The sequence below is a fragment of the Aythya marila genome, assembly GCF_965140915.1.
Source record: "Aythya marila genome assembly, chromosome: 1".
In the NCBI taxonomy this organism is placed as follows: domain Eukaryota; kingdom Metazoa; phylum Chordata; class Aves; order Anseriformes; family Anatidae; genus Aythya; species Aythya marila.
The window spans coordinates 21,790,401-21,806,863 of NC_139042.1; the positions used below are offsets into that span (position 1 = coordinate 21,790,401).

A 16,463-nucleotide genomic window follows, 5' to 3' on the forward strand; every position below is an offset into this window, starting at 1 on the left:
TTTGAAAGTTTCTTCACAAAGGTGACTAAAAGGAGGCTCTTATCTTTTTGGAATAACACATTCATGCAGAATTTGAAAGTAGTATACGTTTTTAGTGAAATCTTCTCACAGAATCATTTTGGTAAGAATGCGTGATGCAGGTATTAATTCAGATAATGTCTATGGAAGACATGCCCCTGCTTTAGTTTGACAATATTTTTTATACATTTACTAGAGAAACAGGATGAGATATAAACTGGCCAAGCTGAAAGAAAAAATGAATGCTGGCACCTTTAGTGGATATATGAGTTGTTAGTTAGTTTATTTTGGTATTTTTTGGAAAAAAAATAAAGTAGCTAACAGAGCTGTGCTTGTTTCTGTTTTATCTCATTTACAGAAACATTAATTGGAGTTTGTTTTGAAATAATTTATGTGCCTCTCTGTAGACACTTGAAACTGGAAGATATGGTCTTGTCGCATAGTGCAGACAGCACTAGCTGCTTTTTTGTTTGTTTGGGTTTCGGGAAGTACATTCACTTTTGTTTTTAATGTCACCTTATTACTAAATTCATTACATGATTTCTTTCTTGAATCTACTTTCTTTTAATTACTAACAGCATTTAAGTCTTTAATGCCTTTTTTCTCTCTTTTTTTTTTTTTTTTTTTTTACCAATCCTGATTTACTCAGACTTAAACCTTTAAGCCCAGTCTAGCATGAAGATCAGGAAATAAAGACTAATTAAGTTGAATCTGTCATAAAACCGGGCATGTAGGAAATTTAAGTATAATACAGAATGGAGAAAATGTTTTTCACTAATTAGATTCTTTTCATTATTGTTAAAATGTAAGAATTTTTTGCTTACCCTCCAAGTAAACTTCCCCCTCCAGGGAAGTTTACTAAGATTTTATCAAGAAAACTGTAAAAATAGCCTCTATCATCGAAAGCATACTCCACTTTTAGAATGAGATCTTCAAGCTTATTGCTGATCCAAATGTAAAACTAACACTTGAACTTTTTATTGCCAGAGTGAAGGTAGGATGCTTTTCAGTACCAAGAACATAATTGTGGGAATCACATTGGCCATTAAGAATGTGGCTTCCTCTTTTTTTTTTTTGCATGTTAGCTCACTCACTGGTATGGAATGTTGTCTACAGTTTTTGAAAAATAATAAAAAGATAAAGCATTAAAGAACTCATTCATATTCCATTCCCTCACTTATTTTGGATATGAAGAATCAATTGGGCTATGTTTGGGCTATCTTTGTTGGAAACAAAGTGCAGAAAAAGTGGCTTAGTTCAGATGAAAACTTTTATGCTTTTGGAAACGTAAGAGCTGCAGCTTCAAATACATGTAACATGTATTTAAACATGGCCTGGAGCTTAAGCTTCAAATCTTCTGACGAAGTATTAACTATTTTTCACCACAAATTCTTAAAATTTTGTTGTATTTAGCTTGATAAGTGTAGTTTGGATGGTGACTCTGAAGCTCAGATATTTTTTCTGTACCTAGAAAACAGCTTGAATGTGGAAAGTTCTGTTATTTAAGATTGGTTCCAATTGTAATTTTTTGAGCAATGAGGAAAGTCTTGGGTTACAACTCCAATTTTGTAACCTCAGGTGTAAAACAGGCCTTTATACTAAAGAATCTAGCTTCACAATTCAAACCTGTTTTCAGTGAGGGCATTTTATGTAAGTAGTTTTATAGGAACATCCCAGTCTTAGCAGGATTTGGTTCTTACCCTGAATTGTGACACCTAAACATTGAATGAAAACTGAGTTTCCATCAGGTTTTTGAGCCACTCTGTTTAATTCTACAGTGTAATCTGGCCTGCCCTAGCAGATTTCTAGGTTTCTCTTCCACTTGGCTAAACCAAACCATCTACCAGTTAGAGTTCTCAAGTAGTTTCATTCTAAAATGGTAATGAATATGTAAGTAACTGTTTTAGAGAGCAAAACTGCAAGTGTCTATGAGCACTTGTTGAATGCATTTAAAACAAGAAAGCCCTATTTTGTAGGCATGAATTAAATCAATTGGTGAAAGTAATAAAAGTTTAACCAGAATGGTATGGATGGGACTTGGGGAACTCAGCTGCTCTTTTCAAGGCGGAGGATATCTTCTAGAAGGTTTCTTCTCTCCGTTTACATATTCTGAATTTTTTGCTATCTCCCGTCTTTGTTGCCTAATTGACAAAATTTTTAGACGTGGTAGGTCTGTGGATGTGCCAGGGCTAGTATTAACAGTAAATAACTAAATAAACAGTCTTGAGTTCCATAGTCATTTGAAATGCCTTTTTAGTAAGGTGCTACAAATTCTGTCCCTTGCTGTCCCAGTTGTTTTGTCAGAATTTTCAGCTGTCACTACCTGGACAAATTCTGCTCAGCTCTCTACCACTTCTGTCAACTCCAGTGCAGAATTGGTTAACTTGTTGCATGCCAAATTTTATCTAGAGGAACATCATTCTTTTAGTTATTCCTGTACCTAACATTCAGATAAATCCAGAATATTACCTTCTGAGATTAGAAATCAGTTACAAATTTAGTCTGTATAATGCAACTTACCATTTGTTTTGTTGCATTAGTGTATACTTAGCAAACTTCACTTAACTAAGTGGGATTAAAGAATTGTAAGATTTCTATGAACTTCTTACCCATGTAAGTCCTAAGTGTTTTTAATTCAATAGTCTGAATAATTGGTTATGGCTGTTCTTTAATATTCAGACACGTGCACATATGGAATAAGTGATGTGTGACATAAGGTGGTTAGTGGTCATGTGATTGAAGGTGGAATATTCTTACTATTTATTTTTAAACATGAGCATCCTCTTTGTTTACAGCTTTTAGAATCCTTTTTCTTTTCCAGTGCTTTGAAATAAATCGATCATATGATATTTGGCTGACCTGTCCAAATAAAGGTGTTTCAAAAAAAAAAAAACCACCAAAAAACACCACTTTTCAAATACTCTTCTGCACTAATTTAGCATTTCATAATCACACTTCTTTTCTAACCTGACACTAACTTCTCTGTCACTTTGTTCACGTTGGTAAAAATGTAAATTAACTAACCATTGAAATATGTAGTTGGTTTAAACCTGCCTAAACCCAAAGTGATCCAATATGATTTGCTTTGGAAAACCATTATGGATTATCTTCGCAGTATCCTTTATCTACAGCAAGTTGTTACTGTCTTCTCATTTTATTCTTTTTGTTTAGACGTCATATACCAAACTTTTGACAATACCAAACTTTTGACAATTAATACGTAATAATCTTCAAACACTTCAGTGTGTTCATATAATAATTGGTTTTGTTTTTGTCTTAATTTCTTTGCTTCCAATAATGTCTTGTGAAACTCCTATTCCCCTTATTCCCCCCAACCCCCAAAAAGCACAGATTTTAAGAGAAATCGAAAGTTGGTTATATGTTTTATGTATCAGTAAATTTTAGATGTTTGCCAGACACTTTAATGCTATTTCTTTCTGTTATACCAAATTTAAAGTCATTATTAACGGATAAAATGGAATATATCATTAAAACAAGTTAATTTCATAGAAAAGGAACATAATTGTTATTGCTTTAATTTGAAACTGCTCCTTAGTTTGCGATGAATTCTCTGAAGTCACATAAGAACAGTCTGTGCAGCAGTGGCAAGGCTTTCTTACTGTCAAGTCTGTTCTCCAACTTCTATAATATAATGCTTATGGAAGGCCTTTTGCAAAGTGTTTATATGAACTCATACCTCAGCCCTTCATATGGAAAGCTTGCTAACACTACTTCACGTCTAAGGCAGAAAACTATTTAAGATTGTTCATGCAGACTAGCTTCCTGTATCTTCTGTTCTTGTCAGCAAGCTGTATGTAACTTAAATATCCCTTGCTCTTGGTAGGCTTGCCTAGAACGTATTTTCTACCAAATAGGCATTGTCCATCTCTTTGCATTTAAAATAAACATTTAATTTACATTTGTTTTTAAACAGACACCAAACCCTACTGCAAGTGAGTTTATTCCTAAAGGAGGATCAACCTCCAGGCTGAGTAATGTATCCCAGTCAAGTATGTCTGCCTTCTCTCAAGCCTTGTTCTCTCACCCCTCCATGGGAAGTCCTGCTACCGCTGGGCTAGCACCAGGTAAGTTGAGAGTAACGATTTGTGGTACAGTTGCTTCTTCTAATTTATAATTATGCCAAACATAATCCTGGACAGCTTATAATCAGGTTTAATGTGTATAAATCTAGTCACCTCCTACTTCAGCTCTTAATTTTGAGGAAATCTTCCAGCATATAAACACCAAGTTGCATCACTTCTATCTCTTAGTAGAACGGAAGTCACACTGCAGGCTGGGAAAACTGTTCAGCCACAGCAGCCCTGAAATTAACTAATTTACTCTGCTTTTTTGGAGAGAAAGAGGTGCTGAATTACTGCATACTGTGCTCTGCACTGTCCTTGCTAGAGCAGTACCTGGATTAGTTTTAAACTGGCTCTAGACTAGAAATACACTGAGGTGTACAATGAGTGTGTACTATGTGTTGTTTGCTCTCTTGATTTGTTTCTAGAGGATGTAATCTAGATGCTACTATTTTCAATGTTTATAGTATATATACTATATATACTATAGAGCTTACATTTTTGGTCAGTAACATAACTATCAGAGAACATAAGCTTATCCTAATGGCAAGGCAAATGATTGGAACTGTTAGTGTATTTGTCATATCATGTAGTTTCACTTTTAAGATCAACTTCAGGTTGTTTCCTGTGTTTAAAGCTCTTATCTAAATGTGTTCTATGCAGTCAGAGAATTCACACTGACAAGGTTTTTTTAAAACTTTAACTTCAACCTGTTCATATATCTTCTGAACTTCTGATCTTTAAACAGTTAATTCTAATATTTGCTCCGTAGAAAAATGAAATAGTTTCAAGATAAAAAGATGAGCAGGTCTGGATGTTACCCGTCCCAGATTCTTTAGCAAATTTCTGTATGTACTCAAACCTGTGGCAATCTATCTCAGGAAGAAGCAGCATTAGGTAGCTGCCAGAAGACAAAAGGGCAAATAATGAAAATGTTTAGTGTTTTTAAAAGCAGTGCTGGCAATTACTGTCTGTTCAACAGAACTTCAGGCTTTCCTGATAGCAGCACTAAAAATCAGTGTCAATACGAAAGGATTAGCTAGTGGGATGGTGTCGGAACAGGCTGGGAAAGCGATTGGTGCTTCTGCTGGCCAACTGAGCATAACACAGTACTGTGTCTGATTCATCCTATATTGTGCTGTACAGTCTTACTGGAAAACTGTTGTGTTTACATGCCTCTCAGCCTTCTCATCTGGATTGAAAATTTTATAAAGGATTAAATAGAATACAGTAAAATGATCTACTTTTGGAAAGTGCCCAGGGGGATCTCAGAAGGATCCTTCACAGTCCAATTTCTTTACTATCTGTAAGTAATACTTGAAAGGATGAATAACACTGTTGATGAAAGAACTTCTTACAACAACTAGAAGTCTGAACAATACAGATGCCATTGCTGAAACCTAACTAGGTTCAAATACTATTGTTTGTTTAGGAGAAGAAGGTTTGGGAGTCTTCATAAGTGCTAACTTCAGGCAAGACTAGCTTGTTTTCTTGCTCTTTCTGTGTAGTTATAGAGAATATCAGTTCAAAGCAGGAGTCTGAGTTGGGTGCTTTGAATTGCTCTAGAAGCTTCTTTCTCTACACTGTGTGTGGAGTTTTCTGAACCAAGTATGCAGTGTAAATAATACCCACAGATACTTGTTTTTAAGTGGCTTAGCTGCCAGTGGTATACAAGCACAAAAACCTTCTGCTACCTCAAGGTGAGTTAGGAGCTGCTCTTTGTAGAGGACTAGACTCTTAAGCACAAAATCAGTATTTTTGTGGGGAAACTTTGCCATCTGGGTTATACTGGATATCAGAATAAAGAATTAGATGTATTCAGAAATTGTCTTTAAAATGGTTGTTGGAGGCCTGTTTTTGGTTTCATTTGAATTTGCTTTTGCTTATCGATGTAAAGAGTCTACAAGAGTTTTCCTTTAAATAAAGGTATGCACTGTTTAACTGGAAGGAGACGTTCTCCAGTAGAACAGCTTTCAGGAAAATGTTAAGGATTTAAATGTTAGCATAAGATTAAGATTACTTACATTCGTTTACAGAATACTGGAAATTAATATTTCCTTTTAAATAAGGAAATGTAGGAGGAATTCTTTAAAAGATCCATACTTCAATTCAACCATTGCAAAGTAGAGAACAATCCTTTGATTTCCCTCTTGAAGATGGAACAAATTAAGTTCTCACAAATTAGATATGTAAGAGATCTGCCTCAAGGAAGGTGTAAATCAAAAACATTTTTGACATCTAGTATTTCATGAGTAACTGGTCACAAAATTGAGTGTCCCTGGAAAATATTTTTTGCATCCGTCTTGTCAACAATAATGCAGAAATACTGGAAGAAACTGAAACATAATCTGTTGTGATGGGTAACTTGTATCCATACCTGACATATCCATTAGGACACAGCATTGAAAAAAGCTACTCCTGCTTTTTCACGTATCTACTTAGATAAGTGCTTTCTACCATAATCTCTATACAGAGTCAATCTTCATCTCCATGGCTTTAAATAAAATATTAAAACAGTGAGATAAAACACCATTTAAGAAGTTGGAGAAAACTAGTATCAGAGTTTTGAGCAGATCTCCTTCATCCTTTCCAAGCAGTCTTTTCTCAGGCTCCCCTGGATACTGCCCTGTTCCCGCTCCTTCTGTTCCCGTGCTAGTAAGTGCTTTCAATTTGGCATTTGCGTGGGAAATTTAGTCTTCAAATAGTCTGTTGAAGACTTATCCTACCCAGTTCTCTTTAGCAGATCCATAATAGTAGCACCATTAAAGCATGGCGACAATGCATATCAAAGAAATTAATGGACGTCATCAAAGTGGTAAGACATCGCTGCCAAGTTAACCTTGAAAGAGAATCTCTTTATAGCCCCTGAAAGAGAAAGTGTTTGTCTTATTTGGTTTTCTTGAAGCTAGCTTATAGCTAAAGGGTGATGGCTTTGTCATTGGTGTAAATTACAGCAAATTGCTGATTCCAGAGCTTCTGTATTTAGTTGAAGACAGAATCTGAGCCTATACAGAATGCATAGATCCCAATAGATGTTAATAATGTGCATGTGCCTAGATCTTGATTCTAGTCTTGATTCTAGCAATGTGAATCTGCAGGATTAGCAGCCAGGAGGCACAGAGCCTCCCATACCAAGTACAGCACAGCCATGCTGCTGAGAAGGTTCCACAGTCCTAGCAAAATAATAAAAGGAAGGCAAAGATACTATAAAATTATATTTATCTTTAATAAATTGAGGAGGAGGAATTTATGACTATAATTTTTTTTGTGGAATTAAGCAGATTTAATTATCTTGAAAATACACAGCTACAATGCTAATGATCTGATAGAAAATGTAATTTTTACTGAATTTAAACGTACTGCTTTCAACAGATCCTTGAAATAGCCTTGAACTATTATTAAGCTCAATTTGTCATTTCTCAGTGTACCTAGTAGTGTGGAGTATCGCTAAAGTACAGAACATAATCATGGTAATATTAGACATTTGATTTTTGACCTCTGACTTTTAACATCTGTTGTTGTACAGGGATTAACATCCTTAGTTGTATAGTGATAATGGTTGTAGTTAAGTGAATTTCACAGAATCACAGGATTGTAAGGGTTGAAAGTGACCTCAAGAGACCATCAGGTCCAACCCCCTGCCAAAGCGGGTTCTCTACAGCAGGCTGCCCAGGTAGGCGTCCAGACAAGCCTTAAATATCTCCAGAGAAGGAGACTCTACAACCTCCCTGGGCAGCCTGTCCCAGTGCTCCATCACCCTCACCAAGAAGTTGTTCTTTCACATGTTGGTGTGGAACTTCCTGGGCTCCGTCTTCTGGCCACTGCCCCTTGTCCTGTCCCCACAAACCACTGAAGAGAGGTTGGCTAAATCCCTCTGTCTCCCACACTTAAGACATTTGTAAACATTGATAAGATCCTCTCTCAGTAGGGAGAAATTTGTAGACAAAGGTTTAAAAATATACATATTTAAAAGGTTATAAAGGTTTGAAATATATACATTCTGGATTACTCTTTTTTGAAATGCTAGTTGTAGGGTAGTTGATTTCCATACACATGAGCTGAATGAAATCCTGCTTCACGGTAAACTTTCAGTGACTCTAAAAACTGTAGACTCTGAGTCCTCAATGAGAATTCAAGCTTAATGAGCTTAATGTCTTTTCTTTCATGCTGCTCACCCATAGAATTCTCAAATTCAAAATATAACTTGGCATTTAACTTAAGGCTTTGTAGTATGCAATGTATTTATTAAAAATGTACACCTTGTAAAATCTTTGAGCAGTGTCTCAAATGAATTTCAAAGTCTACTGCTTCTTTTTTGTCAGTCTCAATGGAACTTCAAAAATAAACTTTTAAAAAAAAACAAAACACCACAACAATGCAAGAAGAGAAAATGTAACAATAGAGAGGTATGATATGATCTTTCTCTGTGTAAAATGAGTATAGCAGCAAGGGCTTCAGGTATGTGTAGGTAACCTGCACTGTCACACTGAATATTGCAAAAAAGCTTGAAAGCCTGCAACCATTTACATGTTGGTATGATTACTTTTTTTTTTTTTTGTGTGTGTGTGTGAATAACCATGAAGCAAAAAAAGCTTTCTCTTGCAACTTAACTTTCAAGGTAGTATTTGAATTATTCGTTAGAATTCACCAATACAAGGAACTGAGTGTCATCTACTAGAAAAGAGTGCTCTTGAGAAGGACAATTTGAAGCACCTTACAATTGTGTGTTATATTGTGTTTTATGTAACTGCACCAGTGTGTAAGTAGAAATATATTTGTATCTAGATTCAATCCCCATTTTTTCTTATGCCCTCATGTGAATAAACGTTTACATAAAATCGCAGTGTTGAAAATGGTCTAATGCTGTGAGCTGTGTTCCATGTTCACCACATGGTTACCATCTATGCTCATTACTCTTATTTTCCTACCTGTGAGTCAGTAGGAATATCACGTTCACCTTTTAAAGCAGCCACTTTCAATCATTTTTTTCTTGAAGTAACTTCCACTTGCTGCCTGTTGCAGGTGTTTGGCCTGAGTTCTGCCATCTCATCCTATTTTATTGTGGTTAAATACTAATATTAGTAAGATTTTAACTGATTAAAATCCTAATGAAGTTGGTGAGATCTGTTTGAGTTTGTGCATCTGAGTTATTATTTACTTACATAGTTATGTAATGGAACTGACGTAGAGCTTAGCTTTTTTTTCTTTTCCATGTGACTTTAAGTATTAATTATTAAAAGTCCAGACTCTGTAGAGTTTAATGCAGATCTCAAAAGGATCTATCACCTTGGGTATTTGCTGCCTGTCTGCCAGAACCCACCGCAGTGCTTGCAGCAAATTTCTTGTAATGCATCGTGTAGTGTTCTAGCAGTATGAAAATAAACTCTAGTCAAATTTCTTTCATATCTTGAACTGATTATGTATATTGGCAAATGAGAAGCCCATATGTTTTGCCTGACAGATGATTTTCATTGAACTCTCAAGGTCCTTTCAAAATCAGACTTGAATGAAGCTAGAAGGGCATTGAAAAGGACTTGTGTAACTGATCATCTTTCTTTTATTTCACTCCCACGTTAATACTCAAAGACATTAAAGATTTAGATTTGTAACTATTATTTGGCAGGAATAAATTTTTAAACTGTCTTGCAGTGGAAAATGTTTGAAATGATAGCTGTAAGAGCTGCTATTTAATAGTTTTATATTTTCTAAAAACAATAAAATGACTAAGGAGACCCAACTAAGGAGAAAGATCTCAGATTTTCATATGATTTATATGAAAAATCTTATTTCATCACAAGTGCATAATCAAAGAAGTAATTGTTCTGGTTTTTGAGATACTAATGAAATGATTGGAGTTAAATTTCACAAATATTCTGCTAATATCTTGAGAAATAACATGGCTTCAGATTATTTTCCTCAAGTACTGATTGAATTATTAATACCAAAATTGTTATTTGCCTTCATAGTTTGTGTTTAAAAATCAAAAAAAGTAAATGCTGGGGAAAGATCTCTGTTGTAGAGGTGAGACACGAATATGAGAACTCCTACACGTTACTGATGATGAGTATGTGTCAACTTTTCAAGTTCTATATCAACTTAAGTTGTATATCTGCTTAAAAAGACAAAGCAGAGCTAATAAAGAGAAGTAATTTAAGCAAATATCTGAGAAATTACTGACTTTTTTAGTTAGAGGAGAATTCTCCTCTGTACATAGAGATTAAATATACAAGTTATGTATCTTCGATCTTTTCAAAAGAATTTAATATGACTAATATATTTCTGTCTCTTAAGGTAGAGAAAGTACCTTCTAATTTGAACTGAGCAACATCAGATTTCAAAAGTCCTGTATTTGTTTTGATGGGAACACCTAGATATAACTAGTATCTTCTACCAGAAATACTACAAGTTTTCTGAAGGGTTATCTCTTCCTCAGCAGCACCCTGAAATGCTTTTTGATACCTAAAATTTTATAAATAGGCGTGTCTGAGTATTTTGCATACAATAAGTCTTGAATAAAATAACTAAATCAGTTTTTGGTAACTAAAGAGCATGTGTGTGGTACAAGTTCCCCTTGTTTTTTTCCCTTGCTAACGCACTATGTTTAGAAGGTAAGCTTCTAAAGTTTGATTGCCAGTATTCTGTTAAGCCTAGTGTAAACAGTGATCAGTAAAATCACTTTAAACAAATTTGTATGCATACCCAGCAGATCTCATATTCTGAGAAGCTATCTATCCTTACTTAACAAATAGGTCTTCTGGAGGGTATTTTTTTTTTTGATAACAACAGGAAAATAGGTGATTTCTCCCCTGAAATTATTAGAAGTAGTGTATTGCTTATTTATATGCTGTACTAACTCCATTAATAGTCATTCATAGTTGTGGAGTTACTTCTAGTAAAATGAACACGTGTAAGGTTAAGTGAATTAGAGCTTGGCAAACTTCATGACTGTTCCTGTAACTGTTACATAAACATTCATTTGTCAGGCAGTTGTTAATATTTTCTCTGTGCGGTTTAATAAACTCTCTTCTTCCAGACAAAGCATTATTTTGGTTCATCTCCCCCCCTTCTACTGTCTTTATGGTTCTTTGTGTGTAGGTCCCAAGTCCTTACCCCTTTTCTCTCTGAACGTAAAGTTTTGTGTTTCTGTTATTTTTTTCAGGAAAATGTATCTGCTCCAGTCTTGCTCTTACGGTTTTACACTTAATTCTTCATAAAGATATACCAATCCTTAAACTTCTCACCTGCTCAGAGTAATATTTAATTCTGAACTGACTGTAATGAAGTTTGTAGCAATGACAGAGATTTGATCAACAGTATCTCCTGTTGTTTCTCTAAGGAATGTCGCTGTCAGCAGGATCTTCTCCTCTTCATTCCCCCAAAATAACTCCTCACACATCTCCTGCTCCTCGACGAAGAAGTCATACTCCTAACCCAGCAAACTATATGGTGCCTACTAGTGCCTCTGCTTCTGTTGCTAATGCTGTCTCCCAGCCTCCATCTACTGGCCAGGTGATCCAGAAGGAAACAGTGGGTGGAACGACATACTTCTACACTGATACAACTCCAGCACCTCTCACGGGAATGGTATGTTTGCTTTTAATGCAAAAGTGTATGTAGCTTCCAAAGACTGAACTGATTAATACTATACAGGTTATTTATAATATCCTGGAACCCTTATTCTCTGAAGATTTGGCCTTTTAAATGTTGAAATTGTTCTCAGATCACTGAAATGTAAAGACCAGTGAACTTTGTGTATTCTTCATTTACCTTGTATAGAGTCTTGTTTTTGTAACGTAGTAGAGAAAGCAATTTAATGCATCTTAGTGGATACGTACATAGAAAATATCAATTATTTCAAATTGCTTTCATGTCTGATAGATTAAAGAAATCATACGTTCATAGTGGAGGGGAAAAGGCATTTACAAAAATGTTGTGGTTGCACACGCATCATTTAAATCATCAGTAGTGAACATCACTAGAAGAAACTAATGCATCTGGCAGTGCATTTGTAACATGCACTGTGCCTGAAAATTTTATAGTTCAATAGCTTAAACTAATAGGATGACAAAACTATTTTCCCTGTGCTTAAGGATTTAAAACTGCTTTTTTTTTTTCTTTCAGGTATTTCCAAATTATCACATTTACCATCCAGCTGCACCTCACGTTGCTTACATGCAGCCAAAAGCAAATGCACCTTCCTTCTTCATGGCGGATGAGCTCAGACAGGTAAGATAGAGAATTTAAAGGAAAATCGCATATTGTGGAGAAAAGTAGAAAATCAGCAGCAGCAGAAGAGAAATAACCACTAAAAATAGGTGTAGTCACTTTTCCCAAAGAAGAATTTAAAAAATATATTTCTGTGAAGGATTGGGGTAGGTTTCAGCACACGTGACTGCAATCTAACCTGCGTGCCATGATTTCCTATTTAGGTATTCTTACTTGTTGCATATTATGTATTAGTATGCATGAATTATCTATGTAGCATTCTTTTAAGCTGTGATCCTATCCAGTTGTAAAGTCTTTCACTGAAATGAAAGGTGTTAGTTAATGAGCCCTTCTCTGAGGGTTGGCTATGTCTATACTTAATTTCAGCTTTACTGTAGTAGATGCCTCTTCAATGACAGAGCTAATTTCTTGAAGGGAGGAGGTACAAAAGACTTCCCATATTGTCATTAACTTCTTCAAGCTAGTATTTTTTTTCCCCACCCTGGGACATTTGCATCAACTTGCTATTCTAGTACAAGTACCTGGTACTTCAAAGACAGTGTACTGTTAATTTACCTGTGATGGTGAAATGAGTTATAAGGTTCAAAACTTGACATAATTTATTCTTCAGGAACTGATCAACAGACACTTAATAACTATGGCCCAGATTGATCAGGCTGATATTCCTGGTAAGAACTTCTTATTAATTTCTTATTAAGTTAAAATGTGATCACTTTGTTCTGCAACTGTGTGTATTCAGCAATGCTAACAGTGTCTTGAAACAAAACAATAACAAAAGAAAACCACAAACCCAACACACCTGTTCTTAATCTTTCATGAAGCTTGAGCTGTAGATAACAAGATACAAAGTATTTCAGAAATAGGAAATTTGTTTCTTGTTTCTATTCATTTTTTTATTTCTGTAACTTTCTTCTGGTTTGAGACTCTGAAATGATGGGGACTGCTTAAAATAAGTGGAAAAAAAATAAACATCAAGGCAATAGAAAGCAGTATTGCATTACTCTGTTCATGCATCCTCCCTCTAAAGGAATGCCTACTATGTGTTTTCAAATACTATAGTAGCAAACTTGGTTGTTTTAAAACAAATTGGCTGGCTTATTCGAGAGGCTTTGTACTACTTGTTGGCAGGCAAGAGGAACATAGTATTCATTGTATATTTTTTTTTTGAGGACTTAAAATTGATTCTGTTCAATTTATATTTAAACAGACTGTTTTGCTTGCAGTATCCTTTCTTTTCAACTGTGTGTTTAGTGTGGTCATGCTACAGTATAAAATACAGTTTGGTGTACTAACCCAGCTAAGGTACAAGTGTATCTCTTCTTGCAATCTCTTAATCTGATTTGTAAATCTTCAGTGCCTCTCTGTTTTTGAAACCAGTATGTTACAATGCAATATTCAGATTTGTTTTTTTGTGTGGATAGGGTTCTTACAATGATATGAAGTCTGTATGGAAATTGGTGCTTATCCATGAATCTTTGCAGGGAAAAAAACACAACACATGTCATTCAGAATGGTGAATTTTTAAGGCAAGTGAGAAAACTTCAGATGAAACTCTGCATCTATTGTTGATTTTTACTTGGTGTAACTATTTTTATGAGGACGGTTACCAGTGTGGAGTCCCTTTCAGGAACATACATTGATATTAAAGCAGAAATAGTGAACTTTAACTTTACATGCACATAAAAGATACTATGAACTTCTGTATTAGTGACATAGCCAATTTAATCTCTACTCTTGTAATATTTTTTCCAAAGATAACTGATACCCAATATGTTTCTGTATCTACGCTTATTTAGCAGTTCCAGCGGAAGTGGACAGTTACCACAGTCTCTTTCCTTTAGAACCACTGCCACCACCCAATCGGATACAGAAAACAAGCAACTTTGGGTACATTACGTCATGCTATAAAGCTGTAAATAGTAAAGATGATCTGCCATATTGCCTTCGGAGGATACATGGTGAGAAAAATTGAGTTGACATTTTTTTAAATGCCAGTGCTATTTTTGTTTAAATATTTTGAGCTACTTGTAAAGCTCAGAACAGCTTTGATAGAATTATTCTGTGGGGTTTAAGAGAGCAAGAAGATCCCATAGGACTAGTGCTGCTAGGTATGCTAGTCTTATTTTAATGTTTAATTGCTTTTCAGTAATTTCAGAAGAAAAAAAAAATCCCTTTCCCCCCAAACAGTACATTTTAAACCGTGTTTTTGGTCTTTTCTAGGTTTTCGTCTTGTTAACACAAAATGCATGGTATTGGTTGACATGTGGAAAAAAATTCAGCACTCAAATATAGTAACCTTGCGTGAAGTGTTTACCACTAAAGCATTTGGAGAACATTGTAAGTTTTTGTTTTTTTTTTCCCCAACTGATGTGTTTAGACTTTCTTCTAGATATGCTTGAGTTAGTAATTGTCACATGTTTCTATTTTTAAGCTCTTGTGTTTGCATATGATTTTCATGCTGGAGGAGAGACTATGATGAGCAGACACTTCAATGACCCTAGTGCTGATGCCTATTTCACGAAAAGAAAATGGGGTAAGAAAACACATTATCATACAATATTTCTGTAAACTATTTCCACTGCTTGATTAGTAAATAAATGATCAAAAGTAGTTGTTGTCTTAATTTTTCAAGTTTCAAGTAGTAGTTGTCTTAATTTTTTAGCTAATCAGTTTTGTCATATCACATAAGCTGGTTGGGATCAGAATTTTTTTCATTTTCCATTTCTGAATGAAATTTTTGAATATTTTTTAAAAACTTTTTGCTTGAGTTAAACTTTTCACCTAAGGTAAATGAACAGCTTTTTCTCCTGGTCACATTTGACATCAATTCATTTGCAAAATTAAAGTCAGTTTGGAAAGAAATTTACAATTCTTTGTCTGCAGGGTAACAGGTTTGCACAGGGGATTGGGAAACAAGCTCTGGGTCCTAATTGCAGGTCTGTCACAGGGTGACACCCGACCCTGGAGATCTTTTGTAAGAGATGTATGCTTTGTCAGTGTGATGCTTGTTGAGGTGTTCTCCAATTATAAAATACCTTTTTTGTAAAGCATTCTGAGGACTAATTTTAGGCAGCGCTTTGTTTAATGTTTTGAAATATGAAGTACTAGTTGAAGACAAGAAATGGACAGAGAAAGTCTCTTAATGTATTATTTTCTGACAGAAACTCCGTATCATAGGTCTGATTTTTTTCTCTTTCAGATGTATGCTCTGACTTCAAAGGAGTCGTTCAGGCTACATCTACATTAATAAGCAAAACCTGTCACCACCTATTATGTGGCCCAGTGGAGTTCATATCCATGTGGCTAAACTCTTCCCCCCCCGCAAAATAGTATGCTGTCAATCATGCTATTAGAACCAGTTCTTGACCCATACAGTCCCACAGAGTGAATTCAGGTGTTGTCAGGAATGCAGCAGGCCAAAACTGTTACAGGCCATTACCATGCTGAGAACAAAGCATGCTAACAGTTGAAAAGTATCACAGAATAATTTTGGGTTGGAGAGTACCCTTGGAGCTTGCATGGCCCAATGTCCTCTCACCTGGACCAACCTTGAAATCAGATCTAGCACATGGATGAAGAGGGGACACTAATGATGCCTGTGACCTGACCTTGTTTATTAGTGTAGATGTTGCCTTAATTGTCTTTAGGTGGCCAGTTGTTAAAGAGAACCAAAACTAAGGTTTCTACTTTATTGTGGCTTTTGAAATTAGAGCCTTTACTTGTGAATTCAATCTCTTTCAAAGGTTGGGAAACCTCATTTGGCTATCTGGTAGATCAAAGTATAATGGATTATTAGCATGTGAATATACATTCAAAGGCTTGTTAGGTCCCTTGTACATTGAATAGTTCACACTGGCTTTGCACTGAACTAATATAAGTTGGAACTTGAGTTCCACCATTGGTTTTGGTGGTAATGTCTCAAGACAGAAGAAACACTAGATTAGCTTGTCATATCTTGTGGCAAGTCAAAGAATGTAATTACAAATACAGTGATCTTGATGTGAAACTCATTTGGTAGGATAAACATGGAACGCCCACTGCTAGATTAATAGTGGTTATGTGCAGGACTAGACTTCTGAGTGTCTCCCACCTGTGGTTTTCAATTTCCATGTAAATCAGTCCTTGTTATGTTTTTAC

At 35.3% G+C, this 16,463-nt stretch overlaps 1 protein-coding gene across 4 annotated transcripts in view; it reads left to right on the top strand.

Moving 5' to 3' along the window:
• PAN3 (poly(A) specific ribonuclease subunit PAN3) overlaps nt 1–16,463 on the top strand; it is an 81,601-nt gene that overhangs the window by 40,732 nt on the left and 24,406 nt on the right. For all 4 annotated transcript variants that reach the window (XM_082778663.1, XM_082778662.1, XM_082778660.1 and 1 more), the window contains 7 exons: nt 3,953–4,103; nt 11,437–11,684; nt 12,222–12,326; nt 12,937–12,994; nt 14,123–14,284; nt 14,547–14,663; nt 14,758–14,859. In XM_082778663.1, coding sequence (XP_082634789.1) covers nt 3,953–4,103; nt 11,437–11,684; nt 12,222–12,326; nt 12,937–12,994; nt 14,123–14,284; nt 14,547–14,663; nt 14,758–14,859 — 943 coding nt within the window. The remainder of the gene's footprint in view (nt 1–3,952; nt 4,104–11,436; nt 11,685–12,221; nt 12,327–12,936; nt 12,995–14,122; nt 14,285–14,546; nt 14,664–14,757; nt 14,860–16,463) is intronic.